Source organism: Lithobates pipiens, unplaced genomic scaffold (assembly GCF_037356315.1).
Source record: "Lithobates pipiens isolate NorthernLeopardFrog02 unplaced genomic scaffold, aLitPip1_a1.2 Scaffold_13, whole genome shotgun sequence".
Classification (NCBI taxonomy): domain Eukaryota; kingdom Metazoa; phylum Chordata; class Amphibia; order Anura; family Ranidae; genus Lithobates; species Lithobates pipiens.
The window spans coordinates 235,672,468-235,687,894 of NW_027507718.1; the positions used below are offsets into that span (position 1 = coordinate 235,672,468).

General features: G+C 39.7%; 1 protein-coding gene across 5 annotated transcripts in view; it reads right to left on the reverse strand.

Moving 5' to 3' along the window:
* Positions 1-6,488: 6,488 nt before the first annotated feature.
* AFF1 (ALF transcription elongation factor 1) overlaps positions 6,489-15,427 on the reverse strand; it is a 204,314-nt gene continuing 195,375 nt past the window's right edge. For all 5 annotated transcript variants that reach the window (XM_077476366.1, XM_077476365.1, XM_077476368.1 and 2 more), the window contains one exon: positions 6,489-14,198. In XM_077476366.1, coding sequence (XP_077332492.1) covers positions 14,077-14,198 — 122 coding nt within the window. In that variant the 3' untranslated portion in view covers positions 6,489-14,076. The remainder of the gene's footprint in view (positions 14,199-15,427) is intronic.

Consider the following 15,427-nt stretch of genomic DNA (forward strand, 5'->3'; position numbering starts at 1 on the left):
GACAGCAGCTACAAATACTGCAGCTGCTGACTTTTAAAATAATGACACTTACCCACCCAGCGTGCCCGCAATGTCGGCACCCCGAAGCCGATCTCTCGATCGTCTCTCGAGTGCTGCCGCCGCCATCTTGGGTATGGGAATCAGGAAGTGGAGCCTTTCGGCTTCATTTCCCAGTTCCCTATTGCGCGAGTCGCGCTGCGCAATAAGGATGGTCCCCACTGTCTCTGGGATCCGTGTGTTTCCCAGCAGGCAGCGGGGGACCTTCGGAAAGGGGCGTACCTTCTGCAGAATCTACGCCGGAAGTGGGTGCAGATACCTGTACTGTACAGGTACCTGCACCCCCCTCCCCCCTGAAAGGTGCCAATTGTGGCACCGGAGGGGGGGGGGGTTCCAATGAGCGGAAGGTCCACTTTAGGGTGGACCTCCGCTTTAATGTACCTTAGAGAAGCTATCACTGAGCCTCTTGTCAGTTAGAGGTAGAGTAGTGGAGAAGGGGGCCACCTAAGAGCCCAGGACTGTCTGCTGTAACTACCTATTGGCAGGATTTGCATCACATGGTGGGCGATTATCTAGGATCCAAAGTGGAATGTAGAAAGCCTCTAAATTGATGACCCCTGGACACAAGTGTGGACCACTTCCCAGTAAGCAATTCAGCTGCTGGGCTGCTCTACAGCCATCATGTTCTCTAAACATGCAGTTAGTGCTGCAGGAGGATGACATTTTAAAAAATGAATCGGTCTGGATTAGAAACAGCTACCAAAGGCACATGCTGCTGTTTAAATTTGTGGGGGATCCTGCCACCCTCACAGATTTTTGTTTCTGCTGCAGCCCAAGCTTTCTCCTTTAAAAAAAAAAAAAAAAATCAGATACTGCTACCATTGACATGTCTGGTCCACATCTGTACTCCCAACCACTGTAAGCATATCTTTCTACATGGCACTGCTAACAGCAGCTATGGCCCCATAATTTTTCAAGGTAGTGGTAACAGGCATACAGCAGTGGCATTGAGACATTATTAGCAAAAAGCTATTTTATGTGGCAGCACAAATCTTTCTACAGCTAATAGTTACAAAGGCTGTTTTTTTTCACAGGGGTCTATCCTGTGCTCTGCGGGAAGAATTTTGTCAGGTTATGGTGTTTAGACACCAACACTCAAGGTCCAATATTTCTGCAAAGGTGTGATGGTTGCGGATATGTTGAATTTTGTTAGAGCACTGTCCATTGTTTGCTCTGCTTGAATAATTCTGCCTGGTTATGGTGTTTGGGCCACCAACACCCAAGACAAACTTTTTCTGCAGCTGTATAAAAATTGCGCAAAATATAATTTTTTTTTCCCAGGATGGAGCCTCTCCTGTGCAAGAATTTTTGTGTTTGATTACTTGCTACTATTTATACCTGAAACCCAAGTTTAACAAAGCATGTTTTATGGGTGTAAAAATTGTTCTATTTGTTGGGGCTATGTAAACACTGCATTGGACATTGTTTTGGTGAATTGCAGTGTATTATTACAAAAGGTCATTAGTTTATCCCTCAGTTGCGAACATTAAACAGTAGTGTGGCCTAACAGTGATTACTTACAAATGGACTGGTTAAAGATGGAGTCGGCCTGCTCTCTCTCCCGAATACAGTAGTGTGGCCCAACAGTGATTCTGGTTAAAAATGAAGCCTGCCTGCTCTCTCTCTCCCGAATCGCCTCTAATGAGCATGGAATTTACAATCTTTCATTCTATAGAGTTATAGATAATGTGTCAGAAAAAGAGCATCTCTTCCATTAATAATGATATTCTCTGCCTGAAATATTTATATTATAATTGTGCATATACACAGTCAAATCTAAACATTTCAAGTTGAGGCCGATTAAAAAGGCATGCATCAAATTTGTCCTTCCTCACTCTATGAAAAAGGAAGCCCATTTTTGGGGGCAAATTACAGCCTTAATAATGAAGGCTTCAAAATTGTGCTGCAAAGATGTATGCTGTTTTCATCTTTAGTGTCCAAAAAAAAAAAAAATGTACGAATATACAATTTCCTGGTGTAAAATGCCTGCCTGCTCTCCCTCCAAAATTGGAACTGTCCACACTGGTTTGTTAGTTGTGTAGCTAAGCTTTTTCCATTCTCAATAAGCAAAAAACACATTTCCTGATGCTACACGCCTGCTCAGCCTCAAAAATTGCAGCCTGTCCATACAGACTTAATAAATGTGCACCAAAGACTTAAAAGGTGGCCTTCAAAACTAGCGCTATTTTCTAAGACTGAAAATGGGACAATTTTTTTATATTTTTTTTAAATGTGTAATCTGCCTGCTCATGCTCTCTGGACTACTGGAATATCAAAAAGGCTTCAAGAAGTCTGCATAATTATTTTTTTTTTAATTGCGTAGGTATATGGTCTGAGAAAGAAAAAAAAAAAAAAAGACATTGTGATTTGTGTATCCCAGATCAAGTCTACCAGACCTTCCCTTGTACACAGAATCTTAGCTAATAAAAAGGTACATACTGACCAGCTCCTAATCAGTTAAAATGTTCTTGCTTGTCAGTCTGAAAACGCACACTCTAGTTTACATTTTAGGAGGATCAAGCCTGTTTTAGCTTTCGGTCTTCCATTGCAGCCTGGTAAAAATACTTAGCCTAGGTTCACACTTTTGTCATGCAGGGCACCGCATGTGATTTGGATAGAAAAAGGAACCGCATTCCTATTCAAATTACATGCAATTCTTTGTAATGCGATTTGTGCCCATTCATTTTGTTTGGGCTCAATTCATACTGGACCAAAAAGGTGCAGGCTTTTCTTTTTGCCGCACTGGAATCAGATTGCACGAGTTTTGACACCCATGCGATCCGCTTCTTGCAATCACACTGCATTTTATGACCTGTTTTGGGGTGTCATTAATTTAACAACGGTGGCAGATCGCATGATTTTTATGCGGTGCGGGAAACTCTCAGAATTTGCTGCATTTCCGTATATATGAACCAGGCCTTACTGTACATGTACGTACAATATTTGCTTATGACTGACATAATAAACTTTTTTTTCTAAATAAAATATGCCTCATCTCTTTCTCTGACAACGTGATCAAGTAAATATTCTTGTTTAATGCGCAACAAGACTCTACAATATTTAGGGCTGCAGTGTTTGTAACATCATTCCCAAATAGTTTTTTTTTTGGGGGGAAATTGACTGATCTTTCCCTTTTTATATTGCTTTCATTTTGTCTCTAAACTACAGCATTGTGATTTTAAATTTTTTTGTCCGACTTAACTGTCCTAGCTCTGCAATATGGGTTTGTGGATTGTAGTTTGTACACAATACAGTGTGTTACTGAGTAGAAGATCACAAGTTTTGCTCTGTGACTTGTTTTTCCATTGTTTGGCAAGGCTAGGATAGATAAACTAGTCGAGGCTCCATGTTCGTCGTCACTTCCGGTTCCGTCTGACCAAAATTTATGGTCTATGGAACACACACCCATCTCATGCTAGTGGAGCAGCGTAGCCGAGTAATTAATATACAGGCTGTTCATATTGGTGCCATATCTGGGTACAAATACGAGTGTGCACTTTTTATTTGTTTTACCATTTCAGCCCCCTTAACAACCAGGCCATTTATTGCAATACGGCACTGCGTCGCTTTAACTGACAATTGCGTGGTCATGCAATGCTGTACCCAGAGCTTTTTGGTGGTATTTGAAAACCTCTGCGGTTTTTATTTTTTTGCGCTATAAACAAAGAGTGACAATTTTGAAAATAAAACAATTTTTTACTTTCTGCTATAAAACATTTCCCAATTTAAAAAAAAAATAAAAACACATTTATTCATCACACAGCCATTAATCTCTAAACCACTGGCAACAAGAATACACCCATGAGTGGAAATGTCAAAATTGGGCCCAATTAACATTTTCCCTCCCCGGTGTCGTGACTCGTTAGTGTTACAAGGTCTGAGGTGTGAATGAGGAGCAGGTGTGTTAAATTTGGTGCCATTGCTCTCACTCTCATACTTGTCACCAGAAGTTTAACATGGCACCTCATGGCAAAGAACTGTGAGGATCTAAAAAAAAAAAAAAATTGTTGCTCCACATTTATTTATTTCAGGTACTTATATAGTGCTGTCAATTTACTCAGCACTTTACACATACATTGTACATTCACATCTACATAAAGATGGCCTAGGCTATAAGAAGATTGCCAAGACCCTGGAACTCAGCTGCAGCACAGTGGTCAGGACCATACAGAGGTTTAACAGGACAGGTTCCACTCAGAACAGGCCTTGCCATGGTCGACCAAAGAAGTTTAGTGCACATGCTCAGCGTCACATCCAGAGGTTTCCTTTGGGAAACAGACATATGAGTGCTGCCAGCATTGCTGCAGAGACTGAAGGGGTGGGGGTCAGCCTGTCAGAGCTCAGACCATAGGCTGCACATGGCATCAAATTGGCCTGCATGGCTGTCGTCCCAGAAGGAAGCCTCTTCTAAAGATGATGCACAAGAAAGCCCGCAGTTTGCTGAAGAAAAGCAGACTAAGGACATGGATTACTGCAACCATGTCTTGTTGTATGATGAGACCAAGATAAACCCATTTAGTTCAGATGGTGTCAAGCATGTGTGGTGGCAACCAGGTGAAGAGTACAAAGACAAGTGTGTCTTGCCTACAGTCAAGCATGGTGGTGGGAGTGTCATAGTCTGGGGCTGCATGAGTGCTGCCGGCACTGGGGAGCTACAGTTCATTGAGGCAACCATGAATGCCAACATGTACTTTGAAATACTGAAGCAGAGCATGATCCCCTCCCTTCGAAGACTGGGGCGCATGGAGTATTCCAACATGATAACGACCCCAAACACAGCTGCAAGACGACCACTGACTTGCTTAAGAAGCTGAGAGTAAAGGCGATGGACTGGCCAAGCATGTCTCCAGACCAAAACCATATTGAGCATCTGTGAGGCATCCTCAAATGGAAGGTGAAGGAACACAAGGCCTCTAACATCCACCAGCTCTGTGATGTCGTCATGGAGGAGTTGAAGAGGACTCCAGTGCAACCTTTGGTGAACTCCATGCCCGAGAGGGTTAAGGCAGTGCTGGGAAATAATGGTGGTCACACAAAATATTGACACTTTGGGCCCAATTTGTAAATTTTCACTTAGCGGTGTACTCGCTTTTGTTGCCAGTGGTTTAGACATTAATGGCAGTGTATGGAGTTATTTTGATGGGACAGAAAATTTACACTGTTATACAAGATGTACTCTCACTACTTTACATTGTAGCAAAGTGTCATTTCTTCAATGTTGTCACATTAAAAGATATAAGAAAATAGTTACAAAAATGTGAGGGGTGTACTCACTTCTGTGAGATACTGTACCTTCTAAAATTTTCTGGCTGTATTGCCTCCTGCTTTCAATGCACAAATACTATGTCTACACAAAAAAAATTTTTTTTGACAAAAACTACTTATCCCACATTTCTTTTGGGGTGGAAATCAATTATGGGGGGGGGGGATTTGCTAAAACTGGTGCGCACAGAATCTGATGCAGCTGTACATATTAAGCAATCAATTTCTAGGTTTTATTGTCAAAGCTTAATTGAACAAGCTGAAGTTAAATGCCGACTGGATACCTTGCACAACTGCACCAGTTTTAGTAACTGTCCCCCATTGTGTTGCTGCTGGTAAATGTAAGCCAAGCAATTATGTAAACTTAAAGTAAACAAATACACATGCAATTTGTGTGATGCCAGATTATGGTGCCACTAACATTGTTCCTATGGGCCAAAACACTCTGTAATTCCATGTCCCCCAAGCATGTTATTTACAGGAATTTCAATTTTTTTTATGTTGCTGCTTCAGTTACTCCAAAATGGACTCTCCCTTTTGTACCAAAGGAAAAAAAGTTAGCATTCATGTCCCTCAGGCCTGCCCCCCCCATGCCCTCCTTGTTAATCCTTCACTTTTATCTCACAAAAATGTCCACTACCGAAAACCAGCATTCAGCTTCCATTGATTTCAGTAGGCTGGGTTTCCAGATCTGAACTTTGATAACGTTCACAGAACCAAATATGGGTATGTTTAGCTCATCTGCAATAGCGTTACTCTGCTTTGCCAGTTTCCAATCACCTGTAGGTAGCAGCCGATAACCCAAAGTCTACGAATATGCAGCCTGTGACCTGTACTGTACGATTAAGATATACAAATCCTTTAACAAGTAAAAGCTCCCATGTATTAACTGTGTATTTAGAGGTTTGTACCAAAATGAAACTGCATCCACTAGGCTTACAGCTCAACTCCAAGCATTACTACACTGAATGTACGATTTGTGCACCCTGCTCGGTTATGCTTCACATACAGTCTACATACCCATGCCATACACGGAGAATGCAGTAGACTATAGTTTGTGGTCTATCTGTACAAACCCAAATAATATTCAGGTTGAGCATCGGATCTCATGCTGTGTTGGCACAAAGCAAATTTCATACTGTTGTAAAAGAATGCAATAAAGAAAACCATTCATAAAAATGTATTTGATATTTTATTTACAGCTTAATTCAGACATTTCTCTTGCCAAAAGAAAGAATAAATCATTTAAGTTCCTCTGTTCTTTACAGCAAATTATCCTCATCGTCAACAATATAATTAACAAAATATGAGTGGCACAGCTTCTTTGGAAAGAGATTTAGCATAGACTTTCTTCTTTAAATAAAAGATAAACAAAATCACATCTGTTTAGTCTCTCTGTTTCTAAAGAACTGTACAAGGCAGCTACATAATATTCACAGAAGCCCCAGAATGCAGATTTATTCCAGAAGAGTTAAAATACAATTACTTTTATTATTGTTTCCTTTGCACATTTTCCCATTGCACATAGCATTATGATATGTAATCAAGGAGTGGGCTGTCCTGATTTGAAAATTCATTTGGGGATCAGTCGCTTAATATTTGCCATCAAGTTAGATTTTAGCACAGAACTATGAAATGGTGTAAATCATATGAAGTAGTTTTAGAACACGTGGCACTACAGCCCCTGACTAAAGCATTATGGGACGAGTAGTTTGACAACAACCCTAGGGCATAAAACTTCCATGCCCCGAACCGTAAACCCATGTTCTAGCCTCTGGCTGACCGTTACTAGAATTGGCAGCAAATCCGCATAGTAGTTAAAGCAAAAAAAAAAATAATGAAATGTATAAGGCACCGCAAAAGCTAGAAATACAACTTAAACTACTGAAAAAGGATTTTAGTCCTTGAGTATATTTTATTAGAAAAATATATTACCCTCATTAGAAGGGAATGTTTCGCTTTTTTTTATTGTGTATTCCCACCTAGATGTGGTTGTTGCAAAGTGACCACACTGTAAATTGCATAATAGTGACCACATATGTAGTATATTTTATATGGGCTTTGTGTTTTCCCTGTTTATGCATAATCAGCATGTATTTTACAGTGAGGCTAGCATGAAGTGCTTGGTAAATGCAAGGTATTGATCATATAAGCGTTCCAATTGCTGCAGAATACTTTTCGCCATCCTTGGCAAAGGAAACAATGACCTTTGCAGGCTACATATAGAAGTGTGGAAAAGAGTGTTGAAATATAGGTATTTCATAATACTGGTTTAACCCAAACATAACTGAGATTTCAGTATGGGTATGTGTATGAAAAACACACACAATTAGTTTATTTGTATAAGGAAACATGTTATAATTAAAATGATTGCAACTGAATATAGCCAATTTTATTTGCAATAGTAAGACCACCACAAAACTAAATAAATGTGATTTACAAAAGTTTCACTGCTTCTGGAGCATTATCAACTTCAACCATGTAAACCTTTTCCATACTTTTGATTCTTGACACTGGCTTGGACAGCTGTATTCCCAATACTGGAAATATATTCAGTCAGAACTATTATAGTTCATAAATAGGGAAATGAGCAGCAGGATAGCACATCATGTGATGGTGCCATGTACGTCAACTGCTCCAGAACTGGAGTGGGCAATAAACGTGCCTGGCAAAAGGCACAAGAAAAACGTATTCCTATACAAGAGATGAAAGTTAATCGTCAATGATTCACAACAGCTAATGTTAACACTTAAAAATGTGAGAATATACCGACTGGTCAAGTGGGTTTACATATAAATGTGTCAGTTAATAAATCTGATCTCTAGTGCTGACTGAAAAGTGACAGCAGGAATTCTTTGCAAAAGATATGTAAACTGGGAGGAGAAACTTGGAGTTCCCCCAAGAAATGCAGTGCTAATTATGAGCAAGCAACCTCAGTGGTTCGTCTCTTGTTCTAATAGAAGAAGCTGGCGTGATCAGTTTTCTGACTACCTAAAGGTTTTGTATAGGGGTAAATTCACTTTTAGTAGTAAAAAAACAAAAAAATCAACAATGTCCTCTATTAAAGTGGTTGTAAACCCCATAATAAGTAATGTTAAAAGACATGCACCTTGTTGTGTTTTGTCTCCTAAGAATCTAAATCGCATTATCCATACCTTTCTGTTGTAATCTCTGCACCCATCACAGCCCTGTGAATGTCTCTGGTCCATGACTGTGTACATGGGCTCGAGGGCAGGTCGTCATCAAGGACTCCCCTCCCACCTGTACACTCCTCACTATCACAGTCGCGCAGCTTAGCAGCGTCACTCCTGATGTGTGTGCACGCCCCAAGCAATGGGCGCATGTCAAAGTTACCTGACCAATAGGACATACAGGAGGGCGACACCTGACTTCATGTTGACCAACTATGCTCCAGCGAGGACAATCCAATCATAGGGGAGCCGGAGGAGGTAGGGTGAGTGATCTAGGTGGATGTGATGTGCGCGGCTGCGGGACACATGCCCAATGCTTGTGCATGAAACGGCTTAGTATTCGTGAATCACAGGTGAGGGGTGTGGCCACTTTTTTTTTATGTGTCTTTTTTTTTTAATGTAGGAAAGAGCCTGCTTGGTAGGTGAAACTAGGGACAGTTGCTTTCTTATGTTATTAAAGTGTGAGGTACGTGTCAGTTTATTTGTGATTTTTTGGGTTTACAACCACTTTAAGTCCTTCTGAAAAACTGAGCTGTTGTTTTTAGTGACCAAACATATATGTTGCTGTTTTTTCTCACGGTATATAAAAAAAAAATTAAACCCGATTAGTCACTAAGGGCAACAGCTCGGTCCCCCCATCGTCATTTCTGCAGCTTTATAAGTTTCTCATGGAGTGTAGTTCCCCAAGTTTCATTCAAGGTCTTCTGCAATCACTACCAACAGCTTAGTCCCGTTTCTTTAATTAGGGACAGTAAATGACCGAAAACCGTACCAAAATGTTTTCAAAGTAGAACACACTTGGCCAGACAGACGATTATAATAAAAAACAAAAAAACAAAAAAGAGATTAGTTGTTATTTCTCTAGGACAAGTTATTTTCTTGAGCTTCTTTTCTTCTGAAAGTTACGTAATTACATGTCTAACCAACAACTTTGAACATTTTATAGTATTAAGTTAATTAATGTTTCTCCTAAAAAGTGAATAGACAGAGATAATTTTACTATAATTAAACTGTTATACTGCAGATTAACTAGTCTGCATAAAGAGCTTTGGTTTTGTTCTATAGGTGTGTTATTTAATTCCTACCATAACCTAGCCAGCAAACTACATAAATCTCTATAGCAGGGATATACAATTAGCGGACCTCCAGCTGTTGCAGAACTACAAAGCCCATGAGGCATAGCAAGACTCTGACAGCCACAAGCATGACACCCAAAGGCAGAGGCATGATGGGACTTGTAGTTTTGCAACAGCTGGAGGTCCACTAATTGCAGATCCCTGCTCTATAGGATAACTTTTTACTTAGAAAATGACATGATACTTGTGGACTTGATGAAGTACTACTCCTGCCTGTTTCAGCGGTATAGTATTTACTTATGCACAAACCCACGTAGATGATAGCTTGAACAATCAAAACTACAAATTCATAGTACATGCTCAATTTTGTCAGGTACAACAATTGGTATTTGCCATAACAATATTTTTTTCAGCTCTGTGACTCATTATTTTCAGTAATGAGAGCTAATTAGAGTGGAAAATACCAAACGCCTGTGTTATAGCTTAGTGAAATGAGCCTATTGACTGCAGGATCAGTGGTTACAAATATCCCTAATGTACGATTTGTAACCTGTCCAGTCTGATTTTTAAGCATAAAAAGACCGCATTCTAGCAGCATAATATTAAAATAAAAAGAAAAGTATGTTTATTTCCGGCCGGTCACAGCACATTAGTGTACAGTCCATTCAGTAGCAACCCTCTTAACCACCTTTTTTAAATGCATGGCAAAACCTGGCCAAGAATGTAAAAGATAAAGCTAGGTTTCATTTTTACCAAACAGATCTTAAGAAACACAGTAATACTCTGTTTTCCTCCATGGACACTTATTATGCCTATTCTGGAACCCATATCATAAAGGGATGTAAGCATAAACATTCAAAATTTGGATCCATAGATAATTGCTTAGGCTGTCGAAATGCATCTTGGGAAACTGATGCAAATTAGGCTCCCATCCGCTAATCTGTTCAGCCCTAAATTGCTTGGACAGATTATAGGGATGGAGTCTGATGGCTTTAGATGCATCTTGGATCCTTCTGATTGGGAAACAAAAGCTATATATTTTCACAATAAATAAAAAAAAAAAATGCGTAGAACCGATTGCATATAGCGATCAAGTTGTGAGGCCGACCATGAAACTATGCTTGTTTACTTTTAAGCTTTAGGTCCACTTATGCTTAGCCACTAAAGCTGCACCGAGTTGTGAAGGAGAAGCTGTTAAGACAGATAAATGGAACTTGTTTTTGAAGAAGCATATCATTCTTTTTTTTTTTTTTGCATTGCTACGTTATGAGTCACTAATCAATAAGCAAGTGTTTTTGAGGTGTTTCAACACATTACTGACAGCACAGTTGTTCCAGGACAGCAACTCAAAGAAGGTGAAGGTGTTCTGTTGTGGTTAATCTTTTTCCTCGATTCTCTACTATGTCATGTACTCAGAGCAAACATATGTAATCAGATGCTTGATAAGTACATGTATGTCTGGGGCACACTCGTCAAAGTGTGTCAAGTATGAGAACCCTAGCCCATTTAAACACAAGATAGCAATAGTGGCTCCCGTATTCCCAACAGGAGCCATCTAATGTCCATCCAATGTGTCTGTTCTGAGTATTATTATACTGGTATGTATAGAAAATGGCTCACACAACAGTAGATACTGAATCTGATTACACTGAAAAAAAAAATTGAACACCCTGCTGCTTTACACTTACAAATTACTGGCCCTGTTAAAACATGTTTCACTAACTAGGGTTCATCAGGTTCTCTTTCAGGGCTGCTGCTATATGCTGGTAGTGGGCCCGGATATTGCTGCAATCACCTGAAAAAGTCAAAGGTGATGCCACATAATATACTGTACTTTTGGTTTGACATAAACTTTTTAAAAGTCCTAAAGTACCTCTGAATTATGATGCCAACTGACATTGATGGCTTGTTCTTGAATGTACAGGTTCTGGGGCCAATTCTTATTCTTGATTAACTACTTGGTGAGTAACTGACCTAGAAAAATTGCATGTTTACCAGTTGTCCCATTACTCAACTGCTAAACATAAGTTAAATCGGGTGGTAAAAGCAGGGGTAAGAAAGACAGCCCAGGAGTCAGCACTGTATAAAGAAAAAAAAAAAAGTCAGCAATGACAGCCCCCACATTTCTATCCTGACAGGGTCCCTTTATTTTGCAAAGTGGACAAATGTCTGCATTTACTCATTCATGGACAACTGCATATCCTAGGTTCTATTTCATAACATTTAAAGTGACCCTACAGGCCATATTATTGACAATCATTTACATATTAGCAAACAGTAAATGAGCTTTTAGGCCTCATTCACATTAGGCATGAGCGAAGGCAGATTTCAGAGGCAGTATTTTTGAACATTTTGTTCTGTAAGTTGTAGTACAGGAATAGAATCGTCCATTTTCAGCCCCTTAGACCTTTAAAACGGAGCACCTGATATGCGTACAAACACATGCTTTTCAGGCCTTCCAATAAGTTATATGGGGCTGCAAATGCACAAATCTACCCCAAAACAAACTTGTGTACTATTTCAGACTTCAGTGATAGGCAACACAGTGCTCAGGTGTGAACAGGCCCATTAAGAATAGTGGGATTCTTCCAACTTGAGCATTGTCTTGCTTTGAGAATTGAGCAAAGCGCTCAGGTGTAAATGGGGCCTTAAACAAGCCTCGACTTACATCTGTAGTTTCACTGAGTAATGCATCCTAACGGTTTACAACAGGGGCACAGAAGTCATAGCTTGTGATCTCTTGTTCTGCAGCTTGGTAACCTTCCAGGGTGCTGCAAGTTGGTAGGTAACTGACTGCAACCCGACTTCAAATTCTCAGTTGTGATCTTTGAGGATGGCTTGTTTTACAGTGCCTGCAGCTACAGAGGTCAGTGATGGCATATTTTAAAGCTCATTTACGGAGTTAAGAATATCATATACACACACTTTATTGTCCATTGTCTGGCCATAGGTTCACCTTAAAGCCAAAATAGCCTAAAATATGAGCCACCCTTGCCAAACATGATTATATTCTTGGAACAAAAATATTTGTTGGAACAAAAATATTTATATCCAAGCACTAATGGGCAGTGCAGCCAAACACCTTACATACAATTATTCTGAATTCATGTTTAACTTATCTAGAAATCAATCAAGTTAAACCTCAAAAAAAATAAATAAAATAAAGTATTGAGATAATATCTGAATAAATGCCACAAAACAACCATTATATATACAATCACTCTAAATGTGGCATATTTAGAGCATGGTGTACATATTATGACACTTTACTAGCCCAAGAAGTATCACTAGTTGGAAAAGGTTTACATGGGATCATTTTTGGAGTCTAAAGCAGTCAACTGAAAGACTGTATGTTCTGCTATTGTAGTAAGTGCTATACGTTGACATAACAGTCTTCTGGAATTCATAACTGAGTCTTTGTTCTCAAGAAAGCTAGGAATAGTGTGCTTTAGTAGGGAATGATAGTGTACCTTGGTTTTTGTTAAAAATTATTCACGGTTTACCATTACAGAAACATGGGTTCAGGGGATGCAAGGTCAAGAAATATTTAAAAAAATATGTGGTAAAAATTGCAAGTTTTTGTATGATGAAGGAAGTCTACCAATTAACAGGAGAACCCCAAACGATGGATTGACAAATCACGAAAAGCCATGGAACTGAATGGCTAATCCTGGTTTGGAAGCGCGGCAGTGAATTTAGAGGCTTATCAATCGTAACTGATGGCAGTGTTCAACTGTACCCCCAAAACACATTTCAATCATCCCTTTATGGCTATTACAGAATGCTTTCTATATGCTGATTGTTTAGAAAACAGTATCAGAACCACCAGATATAAGATGCAGTGTTGCCCTCTGCTCCAGATCATAGAGGTCTCACAAGACATAACTTTCCATTAAGCTTCTGCTGAAGAATAACATATGACAGGAACTACTGAATAGTTGAAAGTTGAATTAAGGCACAAAGTTCTGAATTTAGAAATTAAACAAAATCTGCAAAACTTCTAAGGTCATATGTTATTCCCCTTATGGCAATATGTGTACAAATGTGTGTGATTTTGGGCATATCCCTTCCACGTATTTCCATACAATTTGTGAGGACAGGAAAGGGTCAACCTATTTAACAAGCCTAGTATACTTTCAGTTGGTTGATCTGATAAGAATTGCTGGGTAGGTTGTTGTTCTCAACCTGATACCTAAAAAAAAAAAAACACGTGAACCTCTCCCATGCTGGTTTTGATTAGAAATGTTTAAAGACCACTAACTTGACTGACCCCTCCAACACCACACTAAACTTCTTAAAGGCCTCATTTGATTGTGAAGTCTCCTTCATCTTCACACCTGGCAATATAGGCAGGGTTCAGCAGGCTTCCAGTCATACCAGATCCCAGGAGCCAATTTTTCTTCTTCTTCCTAGAACTCACGAGCCCAATTGCAAACTCTAGGCGTACAAAGTGCAAATCAGTTCAAAAAGTAAGTGTCCTCGAGCACAGTTTAAGTCACATTTGATTCCAGTCTCAGCCACTGTAAACCCTGTCTAGTGTAGTGTACCAGTTCAGTCATAGTGCTATTAAGAGCAAGGGGGCAAACCATTGCACTGAGGTCTGCAAAAAATTCTGAAACAGAAAAAAGGCCACAAGAAAACATGTTATCAAATTGCATTATTAATATATATTCTCATAAATTCACAGAATATAGATCTTTGTTCAGATTAATACAGAGACAAAAACTAAAGCTACTTTATAAACAAAAAATACCCACTGACTAGTATAGTGGATTACACTTGAAACTACTAGTCTGCAATCTCTGCATTTACAGTGGGGAAATTATTTGATCCTCTGCAGATTTTGTAAGTTTACCCACTTACAAAGAAATGAAGGGTCTATAATTGTTAGCATAGGCGTATTTTAAATGTAAATGATAGAGAAAGAATATCAACCAAAAATCCAGGAAAAAAAAAAAAAAAAAAAACATATGATAGAAATGCTATAGTGAGTGAGTTGCAGTTCAGTGAGTAAAAATATGATTTTTTGTCTTACCTGTAAAATCCTTTGAGTACATCATGGGACACAAAGTGAGGCTAATATTAATTACCTACTGGGTTATACTTGATCTCCGGGTGAATGGACACTTGTACACCAAAGGTCTTTAGACAGGAAGTGATCCCCTATATAACCCCTCCCATACAGGAAGCACTTCAGTTTTGTAGCAAGCACTGAATCCTCAAAAGAGGGGCGGGATCTCTGTGTCCCATGATGTACTCAAAGAAAAGGCTTTTACAGGCAAGTATGATGAAAAAATACTATTTTCTTTTTCGTACATCATGGGACACAAAGTCAAACATTCATTACCTGCTAGGAAGCCCCAGCGCAATAGCCTTGAGGGGAGGGAGACACCCTGCCAAACAATAGCCATTAGAACTTATATGGCAGCCCGCAGTAAACTGCGGCCGAAAGCCGAATCCTCGGCTACTCATTCACTTGATAAAACTGAGCCACAGATATCTGATGGTGAAAAGCCCAGGAGGTTCCTACACCCCTGGTAGAATGAGCGCTCATCCTAAAGGGAGGCGCTTTACGTTTGAGTTCGTAGGCCTGATTGACCAATTGACGGACTAAATTGGCAATGGGAGCTTGGAGGCTGCCTGCCCTTACTTGGGTCCTCTTGGTAAAACAAAAAATGAGTCTGATCCTCGGATCTTCACAGATCTAGACAAATAAACCTTGACTGCCTGGACAATGTCCAAGGAGCGCAGTCATCTCTCTTGACTTAATGGGGGGAAGCAAGCCAGTTTCCCCTGCATAAAGGTTTGGACCAGTGAATGGGAGGCTAAAGGCCTTTGGAA